We start from the raw sequence: 27105 nt of genomic DNA on the forward strand, positions 1-27105 counted from the left end.
AGATGCTAATTTCTTTTCTTTTCTTCTTTTTTGTTGTTTTAACAAAAGAATGAACGAACGATTGGCTCCACCGTTGGCTCACTATTTTCAAGTTACCGTAAACCCTCTCGTTCTCTCTTGAGAAATGGATGTTACTGGCAAAAGTTAACAGTTAATTTAACAAGCAAACAGTGCCATGATAGTGCAAACTCAATTTACAGTGGAAAGTAAATAAAACACAACAAACCAGAGATGGCATGAAACAGGCAAACGTGGCGAAAGGAATCAACACCGACTCGCCTTTCGCCCTCAGCGAAACCGCAGCGAGCGCTGCAGAGACTAACAGGATTGACCTGGGAGAAAACGAGCTCTTTGTGTCAGTATGAAGCCAGAATGATTGTTTTTCTCCTCCTTTTGATAGGAACGCCTTTTAAGTTGGGAAATGAAAAGCAGGTGCACTGCTGGAGCACACACTCGAACGGCCTGTCCTCACCGCCATGAGTTTTCAATTTTGAGGAGGATGAAAGAGAAATGCATGCTGAAACAGCCATGGGGGAAGAAGGTGATAAAATGTGTGATTCTGCTTTTGTTTTCAGAATGGCGGACGATCAAAAACAAAGAGGCACAAAACACAATGTAAGTTTCGTGCCTGTTGCACATGAGTTTGTGTGATTATATAGTAAAAATGTCAACAGGGAGCACATGTAAAACAGTGCTCGTAATATTTCAGACATTTTGAAAAGCCGGTTTTGATACCATTAAGATTTGTTGCATAGAGATTTCATCATGACAAATTTCCCCCTGAATTGTCATTACGTCATAAAATATTTTGCTCTATTACAGTGATGAGAAAGTATGGAGAATTGCCATTAAAAATAATAGAAATAACAAAAAATAGGTAGGACATGTTTAATTTTTCCTAAAAATAAACTTATTTTTTGTTATGCAATATATATATATATATATTTTTTTTTTTTTTTGGCGAGATGATAAACAACACCACACTAAAATGCAAAATAGACAGACCAAAATCTCTCAAAAGCATGTGTGGCCAACACCACCACCAACATTTTTTTTTTTGTGTTAACCAGTGGAGATCATACACGCTGCACCCCTGTGCAACATGCCAAGCTTGAATGAATCACAGTCTCTCTCCAACGGGCCAGGTGTGTGTTCAATGCAAGGCTCAGGCCAGGCCAAAGGTGCTTTCACACAAGGGTGCCGCAGAACAAAGGATGAAGGAAAAGAAAAGAAATATGGCCTTCATCTTAATGTAACACTCTTTGGAAGTTTTGCAAGTGATTATAGCATGGGGAAGCATATTAACAGAGTCTACAGTTCGACAATTCAAAGCCAAGTAGAGCTTTTTACAAGGTGTCTGGTTGTTAAAGCAATGTCGCTGCCTTGTGAAATATTACAATAAAGTTACAGGTGCAGTTATGCACCATGTCGTGGTTGTTAAAATATGTGCAAATTTACTGCACAGGATAGGGGAGATGGGATAAATTAAACGATTAATAAATGTAATATCAACATAATCTACAATGCACTCACTATGTCCATATCAGGTATGTGCACACATAATTCAACTGTCTACCTCCTCCCAAAATAACCGATAGTTCATATAACAATATTTCAATACAATTATATACACTACTGTTAAAACGTTTTGTGTTGGTAAGATTGTTTTTGAAACAAGTCTCTTATGTTCACCAAGGATGAATTAATTTATTGGATCAAAAATACAGCAAAAATTTTTACATTGTGAAATATTATTACAATTTAAAATAACTGCATTCTTTTAAAATGTAATTTTCTCTTTAGAGAGCAAAGCTTCAGTCACATGATCCTTCAGAAATCTTTCTAATATGCTGATTTGGTGCTCAGGGAATATTTTTATAATTATTATCAAAGCTTATTATGTTAAAAACAGTTGTGCTGCTTAATATTTTTGTGAAAACTGTGATACATTTTTAATGAATAGAAAGTTCAAAAGAACAGAAATATAAATATTTTTTAACATTAATGTTTTATATCTTTTTTTTTTTATTTAAAATTTTAATTTACAATGAATCACCCTTAACGTTCACCCCTGCCCAATCAGTAAAGAAGCCAAAGCATGTCTGACTGAATCTTTCCATTAGTTACTAAAAGGATATTCATATCCAGAAAGTATATATCGTACGTACATAAAAGAAAAGATGATATCTGTGTTTGGGTGTATACGTCACATCACAACACATCACTTCCTTTCATCTTGACATGAAGAGAATGGCTCTTATAGCATCTATTCAAACATAATCGTCTTGTCCTCATCCAAGCCACGAAAAACAATCTGTCTTTTATCATTACTGCTTTAAGAAATCCTCTATGGGCAGGCACAATGGACACGTGTGCTTGTATGCGTTGTATGGAGACGTGAATCATGTCTGTGGCCTATTGACTTGGGCACAGGCAATATAGGAAGAAAAGCTTGTTTTATTCATGTGACAGAAAGCATTAGTTTAAAACATGAAGTGCACGCCCTTGGGCCCCGCTCACGGCAGGAATCCCAAGTAAAGCAGAATATCTCTTCTTTTGCTCTTGAAATATTTCCCTACAAAGCAAGTGGCTAATGGCAATAAGATGTTGAAGGATTGACATCCATATACAGGTCCAAAGAATGAGCAGAAAATGACAGTTTGATTGATACGAGTTTTTGCTATAAAGCAATAGAAAAAAATGAAAATTTGATTTTAATCGACTGTTTTTGTGCACAAATTTCTTAAACAATGACCCAAAAGTGACCGACTGCACCCTTGCAAAACCTGTCAAAAAGCAGTAAATGAACAGTAATGTCACACTAATATGACTCCGGTGTGTTTGATACCTGAAGTACTCACAGCTGTAGAGTAAAGGCTGACGTCTCGGGCGTTTTCAGCCCAGCAGCCACAACCATAGTGAGCAGCCTGAGACACAGAAAAATTTGAAGAAAAATATGTTGAAGAAAAATATTTTGGCTGCCGTTAAATTAAATTAATTCAAACATTTTACAATGGCACATCTAACCTGTTTATAAAGCACTCATAACCTACACTGTGAAAAGATGTGATTTTAGTGCAAACATATGCAACATGATACTGTTCAAAAGTTTAGGGTCAGTAATATTATTTTTTTTTAAGAAATCAATTTTATTAAGCAAAGATGCATTAAATTGATCAAAAGTGACAGTAAAGACTTTTACATTGTTACAAAAAATACTATTTAAAATAGTATTACTGTTTTCAACAGTTCTTACAGCAACTGTTTTCAAATTGATAATAAAAAAGCAGTTATTTTAAATGTAATATTTTGCAATATTACTCTTTTTACTGTATTTTTGATCAAATAAATGCAGCAAACTGAACAGTAATGTAAAGATGCATCATATACTAAAAACTTGTGCTCAGTGTGAATAGGCCTTAATTATGAAAAGTCTGCTGCAAACACTGTAAAGAGCTCAAAATATGCCATTTTATTTAATATACAGCATGATGGTCAAATAAAATATGATGAGACTCTGGAAAAAAAACAAAGGTCACCTGTCCAACCCGACCCGGGTGTTTCATGGCCAGACCTCCGCTGGATACCGCAGCCGCCACATTCCCTTCCCGATCCACAACGACCGCACCAACTGTATCCAGACAGGCCGAGTTATTCTCCTCACCTTCCACCATGATGTCTCCTACTGGCTCCAAGCAGCCACAATCGTTCTCCTGCGCACACAATTGCCATTCAATTAGAATTTCCGATCGCGCACAGATAATAAACAGCCCTTTTCTGCAGTCTGACATCCTGAGTTAATTTACACAGTGAAATCAAAAATCTAATGTAAGTGTCAATGTATCGTCACGCTAAACCGTGGGCCAAAAAAGAGGAACAAAGAGACTGTGGTTACTGGCAACTTCAAAAAAGGCACATTTCCAAAGCCTAGATTAATGCTAGATTGAAACACACTGAACATTGCTTCTCTTGCAATGTTTTTTTTTCTCTCTTGTCTATGAAGTAGGCTTTGAGACCCAGCTGGCTACCATAACCAAACTTGAACTTTGTCAAACTGGGGAACCGAAATACACGTAGCTATCTAGCTTGAGCAAATAAAGTCCAATTACATATCAGCATCTGAAAAATGATCCTCTTGCTCTCATTTATAATGAGTAAAGTGGTCATTTTTAAAGGACTGTTTTCATTTGCTGATTGCTGTGTACTTTGGAAAGAAAGTTGATGTGGACTGAAAGAGTCATGGAGCCGCTTGACAAATTGGATGATCCTGGGAAACTGCGGAAGGGGACGTGATGACTTATAATTTATAATTCCATCTTCCCATGAACAGAGTGTCATTACTAGGCCATGGATCTTCAGACCTCGGCTAATTATTACAAGCAATAATTTTCTCAAATATGAGTGAACAGGCTAAAACAGAATGTTATTATTGATCTCCCCATCAGCGATAAATCTGACAAAATCAACTTCAGTACAACATCTGCTCACAGACCTTTCCAAAGGGAAGCATCAATTTTCCTCTGCTTAATGGGTAGCTGTTTGTATAACCTCTATGTTCTAAAAAACATATTCTGTCTCTATTTTTGGTGTGTCATGAAAGAAAGTTGGTAAAAATCTTCAATCAACTTAGTGAGAGAAGTAAAATGTCTCCAACCTTGTCATCTTTTTTTGTAAAAAAATAATAATTAAAATAATTGTCAGGGTTTTCCCGTTTTGGCCATTAAATTCCCAGTTTCTTATGATTACGTTTTTTTTTTCTCCTCCATTTTATGGAGACTTTTCAGGCAGATTTTAATGTACATATCAGGTACCATTTTTTTTAAATAGCATAAATTGTTGTTTATTTAACAATATCTACCGTTTTTCCGGTAGATTAAAAGGCTCTGATATATACTTCAAGCGAAATTGAAGAACAAACTGATGCAATGTCATTTCAAACAAAATCGGGCCAAAACAAACTGTGTTTGGAGTTTTTTTGGGAGTCTGAAACTTTCCAGAAAAGTTTGCTACGGCAGGTAAACACCTTTGCACTACCATTGGTCCATGGCGATTACGCAATAGGTAGTTGTGCGAGGAAGCGCCGCCTTCTTTCACGTGCTTTATTTAAAAAATTATTGTTGTTTAAAAAATTTTTTCCCCAATTCACTTAATTCCATGGCATTTCCAGGCATGGAAACATTGGCTTCAGCAGAGCTACGCTTCCAGGGAATATGTCTCGATTCTCGAATAGATTTAATGAACCCCTAAATGTTTTTAAGCACCTTGCCTTTCACCCCACATTAATGTCTGGCCGTGCAAAACTTCTAAGACACAAAAGTTGCCAACTTCTGCAAATCCACCAATTATTTTTTTTATAAAAGCCCTCATCGTGCAAACTTCTAAGACACTTAAAAACTCCAATGATATAAAACAATGAGATTCCCTAATATTACTGAGTTTCCCACAACTGTGGGAAACCTTCAATTCTAAAGTCATATTGCACCCACTCACTCACATAAAAGAAGTTACAGAAACATCTTAATTCTGAGAAGCCTGTTAAATGCATTAAAATTGAGCTAGAACCCCTAGACCCCAGGCCATCCATGCGATACAAATGCATTACATCCCCAGTAAAACAATAAATATGGCACTTATAAAATCAAACAAACCACAGGCCACTTGAGAGGAGACTGGGGGATGTGTTATCTTAATGACCATTTAATGCACAGCTTTGGAGAAAAGTCTTTACTGAACTGAACTGAAGGAAGAAAGACCATGTGGCATCCCAGAGGCACAGATCATTCATGCAGAAAGAGCCAACAGTGATCACTCACTTCAAACTGATACTATCTTTAAAACAAACCGTACAAGGTTCGAACTCCGAACACAAATACCGAACCAAGTTGGACTGCCACGTATTTGTCTTTCTTGTCGAATAACATTTCGCCCACATTTTCAGACTCTGTAATTTGCAACTAATGACCCACGAGTGACCCATGTTTTGCTTTCTCATTGGGACCACACAAGCGTCACATCACGGATGGATCTGTGCTGGAAGCCATTTTCCCCTCGACACCTGCATTCCATGTGTACCTGTCAAATCACTTCCTTGAAAATTCACCAAAAAAGTAGGAGAGACGCTAACATGTTCAAGCACATTACGGGAAATAATTCAGTGGAATAACTTCAAGATGTTGGCGTGGGAAATTGGGCAGCAGGGTGGTGCTGAAGCACTATGGTCTCACATCGCATCAACGATTTGACTTAAAACTCTTGCAACATTCATGAGGCCACAAAATAAATTATGCATTTGAAAAGATAAAAGTTTACATTTTCATGTCTACCTGGTGAACTCATGCTTTTCAGGTCAGTGACAAGAAGCTACAAAAGAGCATCAGAGAACTGTGTCACCCAAGTCAAATTCCTTGTGTGCAGTGCCATGTCAGCAGTGCAGCAAGTATCCATATGTGTGTTTCCTGTGATTGTGAGTAATTGAGGTCTCCACACCCCCCTTTAAGTTCGTCATTACCCAATGGGTTTCCTCCTCTGGGTATATGTGGTGGTTTTGAATTAGAGGACTGAACAGATGCAGATCCTGTTATCAGTCGAGTAATAATGTCAGAGCAAATGCCTCCGCTGCACTGTGTTTGGGCCTAATTAAATGTGTTGAACTGAATGGGAGGGTGGAAACCTATAGATCATGGAACATTTATAGGAGAAACTTGCATTTTAGTTCAGTCTTTTTTTAATCAGAGTTTAAAGAGCGCATATGTCAAAAATCAGCAGCATATCCTGAATGTTAAAGTTTTCCCTTTTATTAAAAAAAACTCAAAAAAGAAACTCCTAAAATCGAGTCTGATCCAGACCGACAAAGGGCATGACATTTTGACGGAAGCTTGGTTTCTATAGCGGTGTACCAATTTAGAGGCTGTATCCTTCAAAGGCCACATTCGTCACAGCAGCATCACCCAATTCAAAGGTTCCTGCTCCTTGAGCACCAGTTGCTTTTTACATTTTTTTATATGTTGTCTGAGTCAACTTATGACGTTTGCCTGGTTTTTACATTAAAAAAATATCATAATGAATAAATAATAGGCTATTTTCTACCCTGGTTTTGAGCCCAGCTCTTGAAACAATTGGTTTTTATGGGCGTGCCGCATTGAAGACTTGGAAGTAAACGCCCACTGCTATGATTGGATAACAGTTTTGCATATTATAATGAGTTTCGTCAGTACACGAGGGGAATTGTTTTATTAACTTCAAATGTGGAAAAATGGCAACCGGAATGAATCGCCCATATACAGTGGGGAGAACAAGTATTTGATACACAGCCGATTTTGCAGGTTTTTCTACTTACAAAGCATGTAGAGGTCTGTAATTTTTATCATAGGTACACTTCAACTGTGAGAGACGGAATCTAGAAAATCCAGAAAATCACATTGTATGATTTTTAAATAATTAATTTGCATTTTATTGCATGACATAAGTATTTGATCACCTACCAACCAATAAGAATTCCGTCTCTCACAGACCTGTTAGTTTTTCTTTAAGAAGCCCTCCTGTTCTCCACTCATTACCTGTATTAACTGCACCTGTTTGAACTCATTACCTGTATAAAAGACACCTGTCCACACACTCAATCAAACAGACTCCAACCTCTCCACAATGGCCAAGACCAGAGAGCTGTGTAAGGACATCAGGGATAAAATTGTAGACCTGCACAAGGCTGGGATGGGCTACAGGACAATAGGCAAGCAGCTTGGTGAGAAGGCAACAACTGTTGGTGTAATTATTAGAAAATGGAAGAAGTTCAAGATGACGGTCAATCTCCCTCGGTCTGGGGCACCATGCAAGATCTCACCTCGTGGGGCATCAATGATCATTAGGAAGGTGAGGGATCAGCCCAGAACTACACGGCAGGACCTGGTCAATGACCCGAAGAGAGCTGGGACCACAGTCTCAAAGAAAATCATTAGTAACACACTACGCCGTCATGGATTAAAATCCTGCAGCGCACACAAGGTCCCCCTGCTCAAGCCAGCGCATGTCCAGGCCTGTCTGAAGTTTGCCAATGACCATCTGGATGATCCAGAGGAGGAATGGGAGAAGGTCATGTGGTCTGATGAGACAAAAATAGAGCTTTTTGGTCTAAACTCCACTTGCCGTGTTTGGAGGAAGAAGAAGGATGAGTACAACCCCAAGAACACCATCCCAACCGTGAAGCATGGAGGTGGAAAAATCATTCTTTGGGGATGCTTTTCTGCAAAGGGGACAGCATGACTGCACTGTATTTTGGCCAACAACCTCCTTCCCTCAGTAAGAGCATTGATGATGGGCTGGGTCTTCCAGCATGACAACGACCCGAAACACACAGCCAGGGCAACTAAGGAGTGGCTCCGTAAGAAGCATCTCAAGGTCCTGGAGTGGCCTAGCCAGTCTCCAGACCTGAACCCAATAGAAAATCTTTGGAGGGAGCTGACAGTCCGTATAGCCCAGCAACAGCCCCGAAACCTGAAGGAGAAGGTCTGTATGGAGGAGTGGGCCAAAATCCCTGCTGCAGAGTGTGCAAACCTGGTCAAGAACTACAGGAAATGTATGATCTCTGTAATTGCAAACAAAGGTTTCTGTACCACATATTAAGTTCTGCTTTTCTGATGCATCAAATACTTATGTCATGCAATAAAATGCTAATTAATTACTAAAAAAATCATACAATGTGATTTTCTGTATTTTGTTTTAGATTCCGTCATTCACAGTTGAAGAGTACCTATGATAAAAATTACAGACTTCTACATGCTTTGTAAGTGAACAAATCTGCAAAATCGGCAGTTCTTGTTCTCCCCACTGTATGTTCGACCCAGAGTCTGATCCCGAATCGCAGGACAATGAACCAACAACACCTCAAATACAAAGGATACTCCAGCCTGTGGTAAATGTGAAAGCGTGGTAAATTATCGTTAATTATGTCTAGTTAGACACGTACACATAATCAGTTGAAATCAGACGATCTGTAACAGTGCACTACTATCACATATATATAAAAAAAATGTTGCACCATTCCTGTCGGATCCAATATAGAAGGCACAGGATCGTTTTTGTAAATCTCACTCTGTCTGCAAATCCAGTCTCGACCGGTGTCTTGTTTACAAAAGAATCAGAGGTGAAATGAAGCGAACAAACGTGCAATGTCTTACCCACGTGAAGCTGAAACTTCATTAAAAATTAAAGTTCAACCACGTACCCAGAGTCTGATCCCGAATCGCAGGACAATGAACCAACAACACCTCAAATACAAAGGATACTCCAGCCTGTAACAGCGGCCTAGGACAGTAACATAGGCCTACGTAGGCCTCAACCTACGTAGGCCTATGTTATTTACCATGCGTGAATTGGTGGGCGGGACTACAGAATTAGGTGTTGGTCTCCAGTTGACATTTATATTTACATTTATGCATTTGGCAGACGCTTTTATTCAAAGCGACTTACAGTGCCTTTATTACAGGGAGGATTACATATCCTCCTGGAGCAACATGGAGTAAAGTGCCTTGCTCAAGGACACACTGGTGGTGACCGCTGGGATCGAACCAACAACCTTCTGCGTATCAGTTCCATGGTTTAACCCAAGCAAATATCTTGTTTGATGAGCCAGCTGTCAATAAAAGCTTTTATTTGAATGAAAAGGAAGTTTTCAGCTCCGAAACTTACAGGATATTCTTATATTACGATGACTTTTATATATAAAAAGCTCAAGGAAGTTTTATTTTTCAATTCATGACCCCTTTAAACATAAGTATTAGGTTTCAGCTTAATCAAATATCTAATGATACAAATGTAAAAATAAAAACTTTAAAGCGGTTCAAATTTTGACTTACTAAGATGTGATTATATATAGTTTATAATCTTTATTATATATATAGAGATGGACCATGGTGAACATATTTAGACTAGTGGTTGTTGGATATGTTTTTTTTTTTATGGCCGATGCCGATATCTTAGAAAAGCAGGTTGGCCAATGGCAGATATAAAGCCGATATATACTGTACATATTTGAAGTTGGAAATTGTTAGAAATAAATACTTTGAAAATGAATTTAATAAAAATCTCTATATTAAACAGACTTACTTTAGATGGCAACTTCTTGATTCTGTAATCGTATTACAGTATTTTTCACAAAGAAATAGTATGAAAAAATATGAATAAAAATGAAGTAAACTGTAACAAGGGCTCTAAGTAATCTAAGTTTGTGCATACTGTGAATCATATTTTTTCCAATAAAGACGAGGAAACATTAATTTTACATACAGCACACAGTGAAAATTACATGAATATGACAAAGTGGGCAACTAAATATAGCGCAGCTTCCGACCTTCGCAGCCTTCGAAGGATACAGCCTCTGAAGTCTGAGTCCTTTGAAGGATGCATGAATTGGGATGCAGTCAAATTTCTAATTTATGAAGTCAGGCTGGATATCTGTGGGTATCCCCGGCCATAGTGAAATCTCACTGGTTCTCTCCACATAACTGAATATTAAATATAAAATATGGATGTGATTGATCACATTCATGTCACGCAGCAGGATCTAAAATGTATGTTTTTTTCCATATGACAATTGCATTATTTATTCCAGGTATATACAATTATTAAAGCAGCGCTAGGTAACTTTTCAACCTTTATAATATATTTTCAAACCTCTTGTGATGATACATCGACTTACAATAGGTTGAATGACACGTCTGCCATAGCCTGACGGGGTCTGTATCGTTTTTAATCATACTTTTAAACTTCGGGTTTCGTGTAGTAACACGAGAAAAAAAAGAACTACAAAATTCGACTGCTTTACGGCATATACGTCACTTCCACCACCACCCCCACTTCCTTAAATTCGGACGTGCGAGAAAAACTATCATTTGTTTGCCGAATGTTATAGTCATGGCCGAAGCAGCACAGAAAAATAAGAAAGCAAAGGTTTTGTCGGAGGAAAGCAAAAAAAGGAAACGAGAAAGTGATCGGATTAAAGGCAGGACAAGGATCAACATTGGGCCAGCGTTTGCTTGTTGGCGTGAGCTGAAGGAGGAGGGGCTACATTCTTGCAAGTAAATACGTAAGAGTACATAATCATATTTTAGGATACCTAACATGTCTGTGCTATTGGTTTATTTGTCTTTCCTCAAGCTATAATGCAAATCGATTTTTCAAATTTGCAGATTCATCTATGGTAGCTTGATATTATAATATTGATGATATATGGTCATTACCTACCACTCAAACATTGAATTGAAGTATCATATAGATTCCTTAAAGGTCCCATGGCATGGCATTTTTCTATTATTTTATAATGTTTCCTGAGGTGTACTTATATTGTTAGTATGACTTTTACATCATAAAATGCATTTTTCTATATTGCTGTTTGCCCTGTGGCTGAATGGCCTGTTTCAAGAGGCGTGTCTGCTGTGAGACTTCAGTAAAAACGCCCACTGTTGTGATTGGCTGACATCTTTGCTTTTTAAATGAGCGGAGGGGGCGTGGTTTAACAAGGTCTACGAGGCACGAGCTGCTGCCAGAGAGACGGATGGACCTGAGTTCACTTCACATCAGTTCTCAGCATGTCTGAACTGTTGTAGTTACAGCATATACTTCAGGTTATTAGTCTATTTCTAGTCGGAGGGACTGTCACTCATGTCAGAAAGTTAGTAACTTTAGTAAATTATGGATCAGCGCTGACTGGAGACGCGAACCGTTTAGAACGATTCAGTCCGATTTGGTGAACTGATTCGGTTCACTAAAAAGAACTGGTTCAAAAGAAAGATCGTTCGCGAACCGGACATCACTACTGTACCAGAGATGGAGCTCAGCGATTGCTAACAAAGTTATTTATAGTAACTACTGAGTTATGAGAGCGCTGTCAGTCAGCGCGAGTTTATTGTGTTTGTATTTGAGAGTTCTGAATAAACACGAGTCCCAGTCACACCGAGTCCGTCTTCATCATTATTACCAACTTTGTAACACATGAAAAGTACCATTACAGCTGTCGAGATGAACGAGTTAAAAGTAAGTGTTGATAATAGCATTATTTTAAAAATAAAATAAAAGCGTCAGTGACGCGCATTGAGTACACAGCGCAAACAAAGACACAACAGCAGTAATCGAATGTAATCCAGTTTATTGTGGGGAAAGCTGGCTAGCCCGGATATGCTCACGCTTACCCCCCTTCTGCTTAATCTCACGCTGCGTTTGGTGCCTCCGCTGTGGGCCAGATGCAGTACTGGGGGAGGCCACCGACCATTGCAGCCCGAGCTTCGGCGTGTGTGAGGTTTATCTCTAAAGATGTTACTCTGCCGATGTTGAGCAGAAACTCATGACTGTATGCACATTCTAGAACCGATAGACGCGACGAGGACGTACAAAAACACTGACTCACAAGATAGAAAACACGAAAACACCGTTCTGTCGGGAGAGAGAGAAGCCGCATTGTGTGCACGAATAATAAATAATTAGCTACACATCAGAAATCACTGATCACAGATCAGAAGGAACTGAAAAAAGACTTCTGTTTTCATTTGTATATCCAAACACTGAGAAACTGCCAGCATTCACTCGTTCACAAGGAATGATCTCTCGAGCGCTTGCATGGGCGTGCCAGATTCTCTGGGCGGAGGAAAGGGAGGTAACCGTTCCTGCTTGGGCGTCAAACCAGGAGACTTCAGGATTGGCTCGTCTGGCCTGTCATTTTCTCAAAGGCAGAGAAAGACAGCCAGAACTCGGGTTTACACCGATCAACATTTCTATCCACTTGGGGACAATATTCAGGCTAGGGGAACTCATATTAATGTTGAAAAACCTCATAAAATGAAAATTTCATGCCATGGGACCTTTAAAACGGTAACCAATAGACTAGGCTACTATAATGACGCTGGCTTGTAAACGTGAGCATCGCGATCATTTGGCGTTTGAAAAAAATAAAACCCATGAAATGATATTCATATGACATGCTGAAACATATGCCACTGTACCTGGGATGAAGACATTTCACACGCGACGCAAGCAGAACACCTGCATGTGAACTCCTCCTGCAGTGTTCAGGGCTATCATAGTTGTCATGTCAACAAATGCACGTGCGATGCATCCACTGATGTAGAATGACAGTTTACGACAGTAGCAGAGGACAATACTGTTTCCCAACTGTAGGGGGACCCCGAGAGCAAAACCTACCTAGTGCTGCTTCAAATAATAATTAAATTAATATAGTATATAAATAATACAATATTTTGTATAATAACAACAACAACAATGAATATTATAGCATTTAATATATTCATTATATTAAATATATTTATAATAAAAAGGGTATAATATATTTTGGTTAGTGCTGGGAATCGATTAAAAAAAATAACTAATTAATAAAAAAAAATTCTGTAATTAATCGCAAGTTTTTAATATTTTGATATTGTAATAATTTCAGTTAATTTCCAAATTGATGTAGAAACAATTTAAAGACTGTATATTTTAAATATGTGTTGTAATGGCATCTTTTTATGAATGAAGGCCAGTATCACAGATACTAATGCCTCTATGAAACATTAATGACATTACATTAAAGTTTAACTGGAAGCTCCCAATTTCAACATTTATTAGGCTTTAAAAAAACAACTTTTAATTTAAGTGAACTTAAAACAATCTTTACATAAACCCATTATAATAAATGTTATTTTTACATGTGGCCTTCCCTGTTAGACATATACAGAAATGTAATAGTTATCAAACACCTTTCTTAACAGCATGAATAATAAATTCAATATAGATTAATCATCATTAAAGCGAAAGTTTTCTGTTCCCGTTGTTCTTTGATGAACATTAATGACAGGAATCATCAGTGCTCCTGTCACTTTAAGAACAGCTGCTGACGAACATGACGCGGATCTCACGCGCTGTCCCGCGCATCTCATTTCCTCACAACTCATTAAGTTAATTTAAGACGTTATTTAACTAATTTAAGACTCCTAATATGAGAATACTCAAAATTCTCTGTGTTGTTATTGTTTGCTCAAGAGCAAAAGAGAAGTCTGTCTGTGGGTCGTGTGCGTGTGTGTGTCAGAGCGTCCCTCGATTAGCTGACATGAGACGCAGCCACACAGACAGGACTAGTAGAGGTCGACCGATAGTGGATTTTACCGATACCGATAATTAGGTTGGCCCGCATTTGCTGATAACCGATTAATGACCGGTAGTTTTTTTAAATGGATACTGGATTAAAAAAAACATATGTAAACCAGTGCTGGACTTTATAACAAAAAAATAAAAAAAACAGTACTAATCCATGAAAGTGTGCTAAATTAAAAACGTATAAATATGAATATTAAAATGAGAAGTTCTAACAGAACAAACTCTTCAGAATAATTTTTTAACATTAAAATATTACAGGTCAAATGTATTTCTTTACCTATAACCTAGAAACATGCATGTACATTTCATAGGTAACACTATGCAAGTCCCTATGCAACAAGGATGTATTAGCTTACATGAACTATATGCATTATGCATACATTTTTACAGCATGTATTAATAGGAGCAATACAATTGTACCTTGATCATGCATGTTAGTTCATAGTGCATTAACCAAGGTTAACAGATACAAATTCAAATTCAATTTAATGTTGAAATGAACCTAATAACAATGAACAATACTTCCACAGCATTTATTAACCTTAGTCAATGTTACAAATGGAATCTTATTGTAGTGTTACCATTTCATATCAATCTAAACGGTCTGCTTTTTTAGAAAGAGATTATTTAATAAAAAAATGAATGTGTTTCTGCTTTGTTTATATTTCTGTCGGCAGCATGACGATACAGTTTGCTTTCTCACATCACTACTTTTATATGTGCAACATTTGGGTCGGACTTGCGCGTTATCACATTGATTTAACTGCTTGAGGTACTGCTAATGTTAGCTTCCTCTCAGCCTCGTTGACAAACATACACTGTTGTTCTTTACCTGTTACTGCAGCATCTAGTCAAGAAATTAATTACTTTATAATGATTTGGCAACAAGTACTATAGTGTTCTGTATTCATACCGTTTCGCTGTCGTGTTTTAAACGTGCAACTGATGTGTGAGTGCTCTCCGTGCAGCGCCGCATGCAGCCTCACGTGTGAATGTAAATACAAGGCAGTGATAGTTTTTATTTGGCCTCTAGAGGCCGCTCTCATGCTATATACTGCCAGCAGATCCTTCTCAGAGCTCTTGTACTGTGTAATAACAGCACATCCGTCTCAGCCGCTCCAGCAACGGACGCAACTCGGAAAAACTATCGGTGTGGATTTTTGCCGATAACCGATTGTTCCACCAATCAGCTATCGTGCCGATTAATCGGCGAAACCGATGAATCGGTCAACCTCTAGACAGGACATTGACATACAGCGCATTCTCTTGTGTCTTTGTCACGCTTGGAAGCATTTACATGAATAGGAGCGTGATCATGTAACGCTAGGCAAAAATGGATATAAAAACGGACGCTGCGTTATTTGCGTTAAATATTTTTAATGCGTTAAGCTGAAAAAATGAATTTGCCCAGCCCTAATTTTGGTTAATAATATAATTATGATTATTAATTATATAAATTGTTTGGTATTTATTTTAGAACCTGATTGGATAAGATATCATTGTATCATGTATAACATATCATTTTGCACGTTCACTCACGCGTCCGCACGACTGTCTTCTCCTCTTCGTCTCAACCTGCTCTGCCAGCTCCATCTTCCTCTTGTTCCTCTTGTAGCCTGACAAACTGAACTCTGTAAAGTGTTGAAAAAGGCATGACAATCAATAATAGATTTTCCTCCACTGCTTTGACTTCCAATCCAAAAAAAATAGACCCACTAAATGCTGACAAATGTTTTGCTCCTGTGGCCTTATTGCTTAGATTATTAGTATTATTATTCATGATAATATATTGCAGCAAGGGTGTGTGTTTGGCGGGGGAGTCTTTATTCTCACAATAAATCAGTCTATTGGTGGAAATGTGGTTGAAATCCTCAAAGTCTCCCTAAATAATGGGACATGTGTTGGAGTGAGGTCATGGTTTTGGCATCAGATCATTTCCAACACTGACAACACACACTCTATCTCTGTCTGACACACACTGGGAGTCGGCATGGGGCCCCTCTATTAAAGTATAGAAGCCATTGTTTACCAAATACTGCATTCCACTCCTGTGAAAATCTCTTAATCAATGAAATGGGCACAATTAAGTCATTTTGCAGAATTTGATGGAATGCAATTAGGGCTGGTAAAAAATAACAATGGAGTCAATGGCTTAAAAATACTCCAACAGATGAGATTCACATGTCTTCTTGCCAATTATTATGGAATTAAATGATTGCGTGCAACTGTCAAGACTAACAACTGAGATAAAAGGCAGTGGTTTTGGTAAAAAACAACAACATAAAAGATTCCTCATCTATTATACTTAATTTAAATGGTAAATAACCAGTGGAAATTCAGTTAAAGGACAATAAGAACGTCATTAGATTAGAACTTCACAAGATTTTCATTCCCTAAAAGAAATACAAGTGCTTTCAAGGCACTGCTGAAATAAAATGCTGCATCAAAGCCACTTTGTCATTGACAATTAGTGGGAGTGTTGTTTGCGGTTGTTTGCGGTCGGTCGCACTCAATATTCAACATGTAGCTAAATAGTTAAATATATATAATGAATACGAACCATCACAATTCAGCCTGACAACTAGAGTCTGAAAGAAGACTAATTGCACGCAAGCATGCAAATTTCACGATTATATCATTACTGCAGGTAACAATATGAATGCTGAACAATAACGTCAATTGTAGACTTTTTAAACTTTAATCTTATATTTCCAAGTATAACATGAACACAAAATCAAAATATATAGCATAAAATGAAAAGGTTTAAAGTCACTTTCCAATTTCTACTGAAGCTTTTTAAGCTTCTTTCACCAAGTGATTACGTTGTTCACAATATTCAGTAATCCAAAGATGTGTCCTGATCTTTATTAATACATACAAATCTAATAAAAACACTGCAGTCAAAGCAGCTGAAAGAAGAGTCTGGGTGGTCTGATACTTACTGGTGGTCATCTTCTCTGTAGGGCATGCTGGGATCCCATGGCTGATGGCCCACTGTTCTGCTCCTTTGCCCACTAAGAAACTGACAAAGTAGAGATGTGATTTACATAAAAGGAGCAATTTCATCACACTACAAAACCTTCTACTTTTATATTGGAGGTTTCCTGTTTTAATTTAAAAGTTTTAGAACGTTAAAGGGATACTTCAGCGCTGGGAAGATGAATGTGTATTTAAACATGGACATTTATGTAGTAGAAAAGTACAATTATCTTTGAATTTGGTGCCTTCTAGACCGAGAAAAACAGAAAATGTATTTTTGTCTCATGAGGATGAAAGACAACAACTCCCAGAATGCACTTGCTTCGCTGCCTTACACTCCCAAAGCCACGGCTACTGGTTACATCTCTTACCCACCGCGGCACCGCCCAACCGTCGTTTTGATATTCATAGTAATAAAATTATTTTGTTCAGTTAGAGAACAGACACTACAATTAAAAACTGAACGTGTCTTTTCAATAAAAAGTGAGTGAGCCGAACGAAAGTCACATCTCAAATGCAGCGAGAGAAGAGCTGAGCAGAGCTGAGGTAAGCGCGGCATCATTCACGACACGTGCCCAGTCTGGCGCGTTATCAGATCATGCCTATGGAAGCTTAACTTTCATAGGAATTCGTTGAAAAGTTGAAACACTCACTTTGCTCTGTACCGCCCTGTTATTAAAGCCCATTCTGTGAGTGAGATCCCTCCCCTACGGGCGGGTTGAACACATGCGGAACTAGCTCCTTTTACTGGCTGTAGTCTATAGTCTCTGGCCAAAAAATCCTCTGATGACGCAAATATCGTCATTTTGCGTCATCTGATGATTTTTTGGGACAGGATTTTATTTTTCCATAAATAAAATGCATAATTCTCTCATCTCAGGAGGATATGAGGGGGAATTATTTGAATGTACTACCGGGTTTCCACTGATACAAAGCTTACTGCTAAATCGCTGAAGTAACCCTTTAAGATAGATTGGCTGCATTTATTTGAATATATATTTTAAAATTCAATTTATTCCTGTGATGGTAAATGCTTTTAGCATCACTACTCCAGTCTTCAGAGTCACATGATCCTTCAGAAATTATTATAATATGCTGATTTGCTGCTCAAGAAACATTATTATTATCAGAGTAGAATTTTTTTTTTTTTTCAGGATTATTTGATGAAAAGAAAGTTCCAAAGATAAGGATTTACCTGAAACAGAAAGCTTTTGTAACATTATGTCTTTACTGTCATTTCTGATCAATTTAATGCATCCTTGCTGAATAAATGTAATTTCTTTATAATGTTGCGAAAACATTCTATTTCAGATAAATGCTGTTCTTTTAAATGTTCTATTGATCAAAGAAATCCAACTGTCGGATCACTGGTATCACGGTTTCCACAACAATTTCAAGCAGCACAACTGATAACACAGTACTGATAATAATAAATGTTTCTTGAGCACCAAATCAGCATATTAGAATGATTTCTGAAGGATCATGTGACACTGAAGACTGGAGTGCTGATGCTGAAAATTCAGCTTTGCCATCACAGAAATAAATTACATTTTCATACAATTGGTTGCAATTGAAAACCATTATGTGAAGAAAAATCCTGGTATGTTTTCCTCAAAAACCTTCATTTATTTTCGACTGAAGAAAGAAAGACATTAACGTCTTGGATGAGATGGGGGTGAGTAAATTATCAGGAAATTTTCATTTTGAAGTGAACTACCCCAACCAACCCCAAACTTTTGAATGGTAGTGTATATATGGTATTATAATTTACAACCTAACAAATATAAAAATGCTTGCTTAAAGTGTTTTTGTGCCATCTTAAAATAAATGCTACTTGGTGTGATATTTTGTTATCTAAGGATTATTTTGGGGGTACTGCGATCTACAGAAAATGTCTTTATGATTGGCACCCATTTCCTGTAGCTAAGAAAATACATGTTACAACAAGATAAATGCATTTAGTCCAAGCATATTTTGTCTCGCACAAAGTTAGTACTTGTTTGTGTATTCTGTGCATATAGCGATTGAAATGCTGCCGTTTTACACCAGAATATTTCCCCTGACCCTGAGGCATCATTGAAGTATGTCAGTCTGTGTATATGTCTAAGCTGATAGCCAGGAAGCTCGACTCACCAGGGAGGAATCCTGCCAGCTGATAGCTTCCCCTTCTGAGTTTCACTTAATAGTCTTCTGGCTACCAGCACTGGGTTCTTGATTCCTGATAGAAAGAGCAGCATTAGTATCACTTTTGCTCAAGACATCTTTAAATACGGTAGATGAAACCTGCATTTGGCTTCCTCATGCACTTTTTTTGAAGGATAATGCCAAGTTTGTTGTACCAGAAAAACAACATAACACGTTTCACTAATATCAGTGTTAAACTAAGCAAGTTTCCTTTATATTGTATGTGGATTAGCAGAATATTGCAAGCCACTGCATGTCAAATCAAGTTATACTTGTTTTAAGCAACATGGCAACAGGTTGATGGGGTGAAATCGGTCTTGTTTTGAGCCTCAATTCGTTAAGAGTAGGGTTGGGTATCGTTTGGGTTTTTAACGATACCTGTGCCAAATCAATACTTTTCAAACAGTACCGTGACTAAATGGTGTGTATATATATATATATATAAAAAGAGCAACAAAATGACGGGGGATGACATTAAAGAATGGCCTTTTAGTGGGAAAAAAAGACCAAAAACAACAATTCTTTAAATTGAACAATGTATTAAAAGTTTAAAGTATACTGAAATATATAAATAAATACAAAACACAAGTTTACTTAACAAATTCACAATAAAACCCAAGTCACCTAATCCAACTACAATAAATAACAATAACGGTACTAATAACAGCAAAGTCTGTATTCTTGGTATGCTACAAACCAGCTTCAAGTTTCAGCAAATCTTTTGCAGAAATATGACCATATTGACTTCTCTGGCTAAATATTTGAGGGCCTATGGACTAGGCTTAAGCCTTGTCTGTGAAACCGGGGGATATATTTATTATCTAAATAAACAAATTAAAATAAAAACATATTTTAGTCTTGCATTTTAGCATTCTTACACACACAAAGGGCAATTAGTCACATTCCCATAAAAGGCTAAAGAGGTTGCAAGTGGGCCTTTATTTGTTTTGCTTTAAATTCAAATAGCACTTTCATCACATGACAAAAAATCTCAAACCAGCACCCACCACTCAAGGCTCCAACAGCTCCATAGTTTAAGGACTTCCCATCCATAATGCTGGCATCACACTCAATTTCACCCGAGAGGTTAAGGTTGGAACCGGTACCCGCATTGGTGAACGGGGAGTCCTGTAAATAAACATCAACCTTAAAGTAAAATTCTTTCTCTTCAAAAAAAAAAATAGAAACAAGCAGCGATGGACAGTACTTAATGTATTTAAGTACATTTATCAAGTATCTGTACTTTATGAGTATTTTTATTTTTTGGAAACTTTAACTTTGCTACATTCCAAAGCATAAAATCGTACTTTTTCCTACACTACATTTCATAAAAACATGTCGTTCCCTGTTATTTTGAAGTGAAGAAATCGTTGCCTGCTCCGAGGCGCAATAGCAGTGTCTGGTTCATGAACGAGCTGATTCTTTTTTGTTTACCTGTTAAAGACCCCCGTGGTGAAAATCAAGCTTTTAATGTTGTTTATATGTCTATGTGGTGTTTTTAATGTGCTTTCAGACAAACCATGTGCAAATTCACGTCAACACCATTGCTGAATATTTTCTCCTTAAAGCTGCAATGAACCAAAGACGTTCTCAAAAACTCGGTTTGAAATCGCCGGTGTGTCTTACGTCACAAACTACCTTGTAACCAATCCTGTCAACGTGCGGGCGGGCTTTAGAATATCGTTAACTATTCTCTGAAGCAGGGGAATCTCAAGAGAAGCCAGGTTATCCCGGTATATTTTTCTGTTGATATGAGAAATCAGGTATATTTAGCAATATAGCGGGTGAATTATATGATGTATATTGCAATGTTATTATGAACTATGTGCCTTTCTCCACTGGCTTTCTATGATGTTCAAAGCGTTTGTAAGGATGCTGCTTTTTAGGAGGCAGCTGTCTGGCTGAACGGGAACATGGTTTGTGTAACATTAGCAACACATTATTAGCTGTTTGATAACGTAGTCAAGCCAATGGCTAATTATATTAATTACCGTTGTGTGTTTGACGTTGTAGAGAGCAATACATAAAGCGCATTACCATTCTGATACATCGACTTGTATACAAGCCTGTATAATTCACTCTTCCACTTCCTCTTCTGAAACAGTTTCTTGTTCAAACATATATGGTTGAATTTAACCAGTATTTCCACTTGCCATTGTACAGCGTTTACAGTAACTTGAGTCAAGCTGTGTGAGGTGGGGCTAATTTGCATATTCATGGTTCCATGTATACTAAACAAAGCAAGGGTGTAGAGTTACATGCAAGCTATTTTAAGGCATGAATATATTTTTTTTTCACAAGAAAAACGCTTAAATACTGTATGTAATTTTGGTGATCAAAGATGAGTTTTAAGGGATAAAATTATTGACTGCAGGGGGACTTTAAATCCATTGCAAATCACACTGAACGATTCATTCATGTTTTTGACCGATCCGATTGCACTTTTTCTGGAGTCAACAACTCACTGATTCAAATGATCTGGTTAGAGCTAGTCCACGGATAACGATTCACTGAATTCACTGAAGTCTGACTCAAAATTAACCAAGAACAGGAGATCCTCGGAGCTTGAATGAGCGCATGCATGACTGGTGACATGGAAGTTACTAACGCCAAATTTTAGGATGTATTATTGTAAATGAAAACCATATTTAGACAGATTCATGACTGTCAGTTGTTTGTGAACCAAATCTGCTGTGTCCACAATTGTGTATTACCGTCTGAGGTAGGTTTTGGGTAAAAAACTAAACATATTGTTAAAATAACACAAATTAATGCCCATGCATCTTCCCCGCTGCGTATCGGTTTTAAATTATATGAAACTAGTATGTTTCTTTAGTGTTCTTCTTAAAACGTTAACGCATTTTTCCCTATGTGATGATGTTCATATTTGCCAACACACATTTAGTTTTTCCTCTATGTGGTACATATATGGTATATTTTGTTATTTTTACTTGTTTACACACTTGAATTATCAGTATTTATACTGATTTTTACAGTATTTATCAGTCGGCCGAAAGTTTACTTGATACATTTTTAAATATGGATATTTTTCTTGCACAAACGCGTCGATTCGCTCCAGAAGGAATTTATTAACACCCTGGAGCCGCGTGGAGCACGCTATTTGACGGACAGATGCACTTTTTATGGACTTCAAAAACAGAGCACCTATGAATCAAATTCTAATGCTTGGATTAGCCTGGACTTTTTAAATATAACTCCGATTGTATTCGTCTGAAAGAAGAATGTCATATACACCTAGGATGACTTGAGGGTGAGTAAATTATGGGCTAATTTTCATTTTTGGGCGAACTATCCCTTTAATACTGGACTTTTTACTAGAGTAATATTTTATTAGGGTATCTGTACTTTTACTCAAGTACTTGATTTGTGTACTTCGTCCACCACTGAAAACGATACACAAACAAATACCTAAATGGTAACACTTTAGTTTAGGGTTAAATTCCCACTATTAACTAGTTCCTTATTCGCATGCACATTACTAGGATATTGGCTGTTTATTAGTACTTATAAAGCACATATTAATGCCTTGTTTTGCATGACCACATTCTACATATTTTAATCCTACCCAAAACCTAAACAAGTACTTTACTAACTATTAATAAGCAGAAATTAGGAGTTTGAGGCAAAAGTCTCAACCCCCTACATTTTTTTTAAAAATATGTTTATGCTAAATGTTGCTTTCCTATCCCAGCTTAATGTACAAACACAACTTAAGTTATTCATAGGTTGCAGTCCCTGACAAGTCTAAACGCTGCTACACTTTCAAAGCACTGCCCTGATTGAGTAGTCTGACATGTCAACTGACCAGAAAACACTGAAGAAATTTGGGGAAATGTGTGTAGACTTTCAGTCTGTCATGGACCTTAGTCAGGGTAGACACAATATTGAATTTTAAGCACATGAAAGACTTTGAAGGATACATTTAAGGTCTTTACAATCATGCATTGTATAAAGGTCCTAGATCACAAGTAATTTTTATAATTCTCACTTTTAAAGACTTTATGGATTTATGTACTGAAAGCTTTTTCTTCAGCTAAAAGAAATGGCATTTTGGTAAGTCAACAACAGTAAAATCCCTTCAGTGTTTTTATTGCAAACTAAAAGTACAAATGTTTTAGGTATTTGAAATAAAACATAAAATTAGATAAGCTTAAACTTAAATGGAAATTTGAAATGTTGTCTTGGCAACTAACTGGAATAAGTACTAAAATTACTAAAACTGAAATGAAAATATTTTCACAATTATATTTTTTTAAATGAGTAAAAGTGACAAAAGCACATCATACAAGTATTAAAACGCTAAAATTAGCTGAAATTGTAAAAATAAAAGCTATTTCAATATATATATATATATAAATAATATTATAATTTTTTTTATAGAGTGTTGAATATGACTTCTTTATCCCATTAACATCTCAAATGTTAGCTATACATTTTCTATCCATTTTTTTTGTGAGTCTATTGAGTTGTTGTAATCCACTATCACCTCTAGCTCTATAAGAGCTGCTGTCACTGCCTCCAGTGCCAATCCTCCAGCTCTGAGCCTGTCCACAGCCTGAAACACATTAAATCACAACTGATGACAGCAACCTCATGTCTGCCAGCGCCTAAAACCAACTCAGTGAGTGTTCTGCTCTACTTCAGGATTCTAGAGCTTTATGCAGAAAAGATTGCACTGAAATAATCTAGACAAAACATAAAAACGTGATAATTCAATACCAAGCGCTTAAAAAGCAAATAAAGCTGCAGTGTTTTCCACTTGACAAGCTTCAAGCAGAGAGCGTGGAATGGTATATTAAGCCGGGCAGCAGCTCGCGGGTCGTTGCTGGTGTCATGTTATCAACACATAACTCGAATTCCCTGGCACAGGTGTTTTACTCCAGCCTGATCCCTTCTTTTCATCCTTTACACGGCACTCTGGACAGGGAAAAGCATTGCAACTTGCCAACCTATGCATTACTGTTCGTTGCAAAATTATCCATTACAATTTTGTTAGCATATCTTAGATTTTGTATATTGACAATGTAATAACAGTCTGCAAAAGCAAGCAAAGGAGAATTCATATGGGTGTTTAAAATGTTACACAATACATATCAGAAATCATGCAAACTGAGCTGGGAATGAAAGCTGATTATATCATTGAACTGACGTCTTGTCGACATGACCTCTGGCAGAGCTATCCAAAGGTTACAGGGCACAGCAGAAAGGCAGCAGTACCTTAAGGCATCAAGTTTTGAATTAAAGAATCCCATGCAACTCACTCTCTGGCAAGCTCTCTTGCACACATGTTTGTATTCCTTGGCTTTGGATTCTGAATGATACCCTGCCCCTGTGGAGATAAAACCATCAAAAATAAGACAAGTGAGGCTCTTCAGCTGTTAACAGTTTGTAGTTTCATAAATGACAAGTCTATATGATCCTAAATATTAAAGAAATTGTTTACCAAAAAAGTTTAGTGTCCTTACTTAGTTACCTTCATGTCAATCCAAACCCATTTGTTATTTGTTCCATTCATTTCCACACAATGCTCATAGTGACCATCTGTCAAGTTGTATAAAAAACACAAAAAAAAAGTACCATACACATAGCCCTTATATTTCAATTCTTCAGAAGCTAATACTAAATTTAAGACTGTTATTGACAGATAATATTCATAGTTCATACTATGGTAGCCTATGGCTGCCGAGATCTGCTTGCTACAAACATTCTTCCAAATAGCTTCCTTTGTTTTCAGCAGAAGAAAGAAATACATACAGGTTTGGAATAACTTGAGGGTGAATAAATGATGACAGAATTTTCATTTTTGGGTGAACTATCCCTTTAACGTCAAAGGCCATTGTTTCAAAGGCCATGTTGTATCTCAAAGTGGCATGCTGGTTGAATAAGGTTGCAGAATGACATTTGAGAGAAGGGGAAATTATCAGTAGTAATAACTTCAAAATAATAGTCATATTGACATCTGACGTTGTACTTGTACAGTGTTTTTTAGCTCCTTTAGAAGCTTGACAGACGTGACCATTATGAAGTGTTATTATATGGAAATGTATTCAAATCTTTCATTTTGTGTGTTCCACGGACAAAAATAACAACATACTAGTTTGGAAAGACATATGAAAGAGTAAATAATTACTTTTCTTTTTCTTTTCAGTGACTATTCCTTTTAGGGAATCTTCACAATTACTCATTCAACATGTAAGAACTACATTTTGTGCCAAAACATGTTTATCTAAATAATTCCCAAATGGACACAAATTCACCTGCATGCACCAGCACAAACCCCATAGCTTCATGACGGGAGACGGTGCTGTTCAGTGTAGACCCTGAATTGTTTAGTGGAGACACAGTCTCCTTGCAATCTGTCGAGTTTTCTAGATTTTCCATGACCCGTATTCAACGTAGCTTGCATTTTGAACCATCATTCACTCATAATTCCAACACAATTCTTCAAGTCCTGAAAGAAAAGAAAGTGAGTTATCACACCTTCAGAATTCAATATATATATATTATATGATATATATAGATGTAATAACCTATATTACTAATATATATATATATATATATATATATATATATATATATATATATATATATATATATATATATATATATATAAAGTAATATAGGTTATTACATCTATATCGAATTCAGTTAAGTTAGTAATACACATTGACAATTGCAACATTGACAGATTCCTTGGACATTAACGCATCCCTTCAAATTGTCTTGCTTCATCTGAAGTCTATTGCTTTGAAAAGTACAATTCATATAAGAAACATGCCTTGAGGAGCATTATAAACGAAATAACTTTTTGCTCACAATCTTATATTAGAGTCAGCTGAGAATCTTTCGATATACATCAACTAATGCCAATTTCAGCCCTACAAAACAGAATGAAAGAATGAAGACTGCAAAACTCACCCGCATGAAGACTTCAGGTGCATGACGGCAGAACATCGCCCCAGTCATACGCATGGTTCAGCATCTCTATTGATAACACAAACATACAGATTGCACTAAATTATGAGCGTAGTTGTGTGTCTGCTGCATGATTGTGATGTGATGTGATGACGAGCGGCGCATGTGCTCTCGTCACACCAAAATACTTCCTGGTTCAGTGACACATGTGACCGTACGACTGCAGCAGCGTCCCCGTGCGGCAGAGTCATGAACTGCGTTGCATCAAATAGAAAAGGAACAAGGACAACATACAGTTTTTTTACACAGACAATGAGGCTAATTTATTCAATTTATTTGAGTATTTTTTAAAGTAAAGATTACTTAAAATAAAAGTAATTACTATTAGTATAATAGTGTTTACCAAAAAATATTTTAATAATATAAAAACAAAACATGCATTTCATGACAAAGAGCTTTCATTCTTTATGGTGTCTCATCAAGATATTTTATGCCCAGCTGGTTGTGGAACTTTAGGGAATATAGCCTATAGAAAATTTACTTTAAAACGAAAATGGAAGGCTACACAACTTCTAGAGCAAATGTAATTTTCTCAAACATCAATCTTGCTGCTCAAACTGTCTTCCATTATTATTGACACTGTATTTTTAAGTATTGTAACAGAAGCCTTAGTCTTAAAACAGTACCTAATCTACTGTAAATATGTCAATAGATCAATAGCAATTGCACGGACAAAATAATGGACAAGTTTAAAAATCTGCAACTAAAATTATATATTGAATCTGCACATAAATGTATTTAATCGTATTGTCTAGTTTCAAATCAGAATAGATCACAGAACAGATAACAAGGGCCTCCACATATCTG

General features: G+C 36.9%; 1 protein-coding gene across 1 annotated transcript in view; it reads right to left on the reverse strand.

The window, feature by feature from the left end:
- Positions 1 to 26430, reverse strand: part of tasp1 (taspase, threonine aspartase, 1) — a 51033-nt gene extending 24603 nt beyond the window's left edge. The window contains exons 1-10 of the mRNA XM_079843672.1: positions 26242 to 26430; positions 25581 to 25774; positions 24585 to 24652; positions 23810 to 23878; positions 20310 to 20430; positions 19252 to 19336; positions 17082 to 17161; positions 15679 to 15770; positions 3540 to 3713; positions 2849 to 2927 (exon numbers count right to left, since the gene is read on the reverse strand). Coding sequence (XP_079699798.1) covers positions 2849 to 2927; positions 3540 to 3713; positions 15679 to 15770; positions 17082 to 17161; positions 19252 to 19336; positions 20310 to 20430; positions 23810 to 23878; positions 24585 to 24652; positions 25581 to 25704 — 892 coding nt within the window. The 5' untranslated portion in view covers positions 25705 to 25774; positions 26242 to 26430. The remainder of the gene's footprint in view (positions 1 to 2848; positions 2928 to 3539; positions 3714 to 15678; positions 15771 to 17081; positions 17162 to 19251; positions 19337 to 20309; positions 20431 to 23809; positions 23879 to 24584; positions 24653 to 25580; positions 25775 to 26241) is intronic.
- Positions 26431 to 27105: the final 675 nt, after the last annotated feature.

This window comes from Gobio gobio, assembly GCF_949357685.1.
Source record: "Gobio gobio genome assembly, chromosome: 18".
Classification (NCBI taxonomy): Eukaryota; Metazoa; Chordata; class Actinopteri; order Cypriniformes; family Gobionidae; genus Gobio; species Gobio gobio.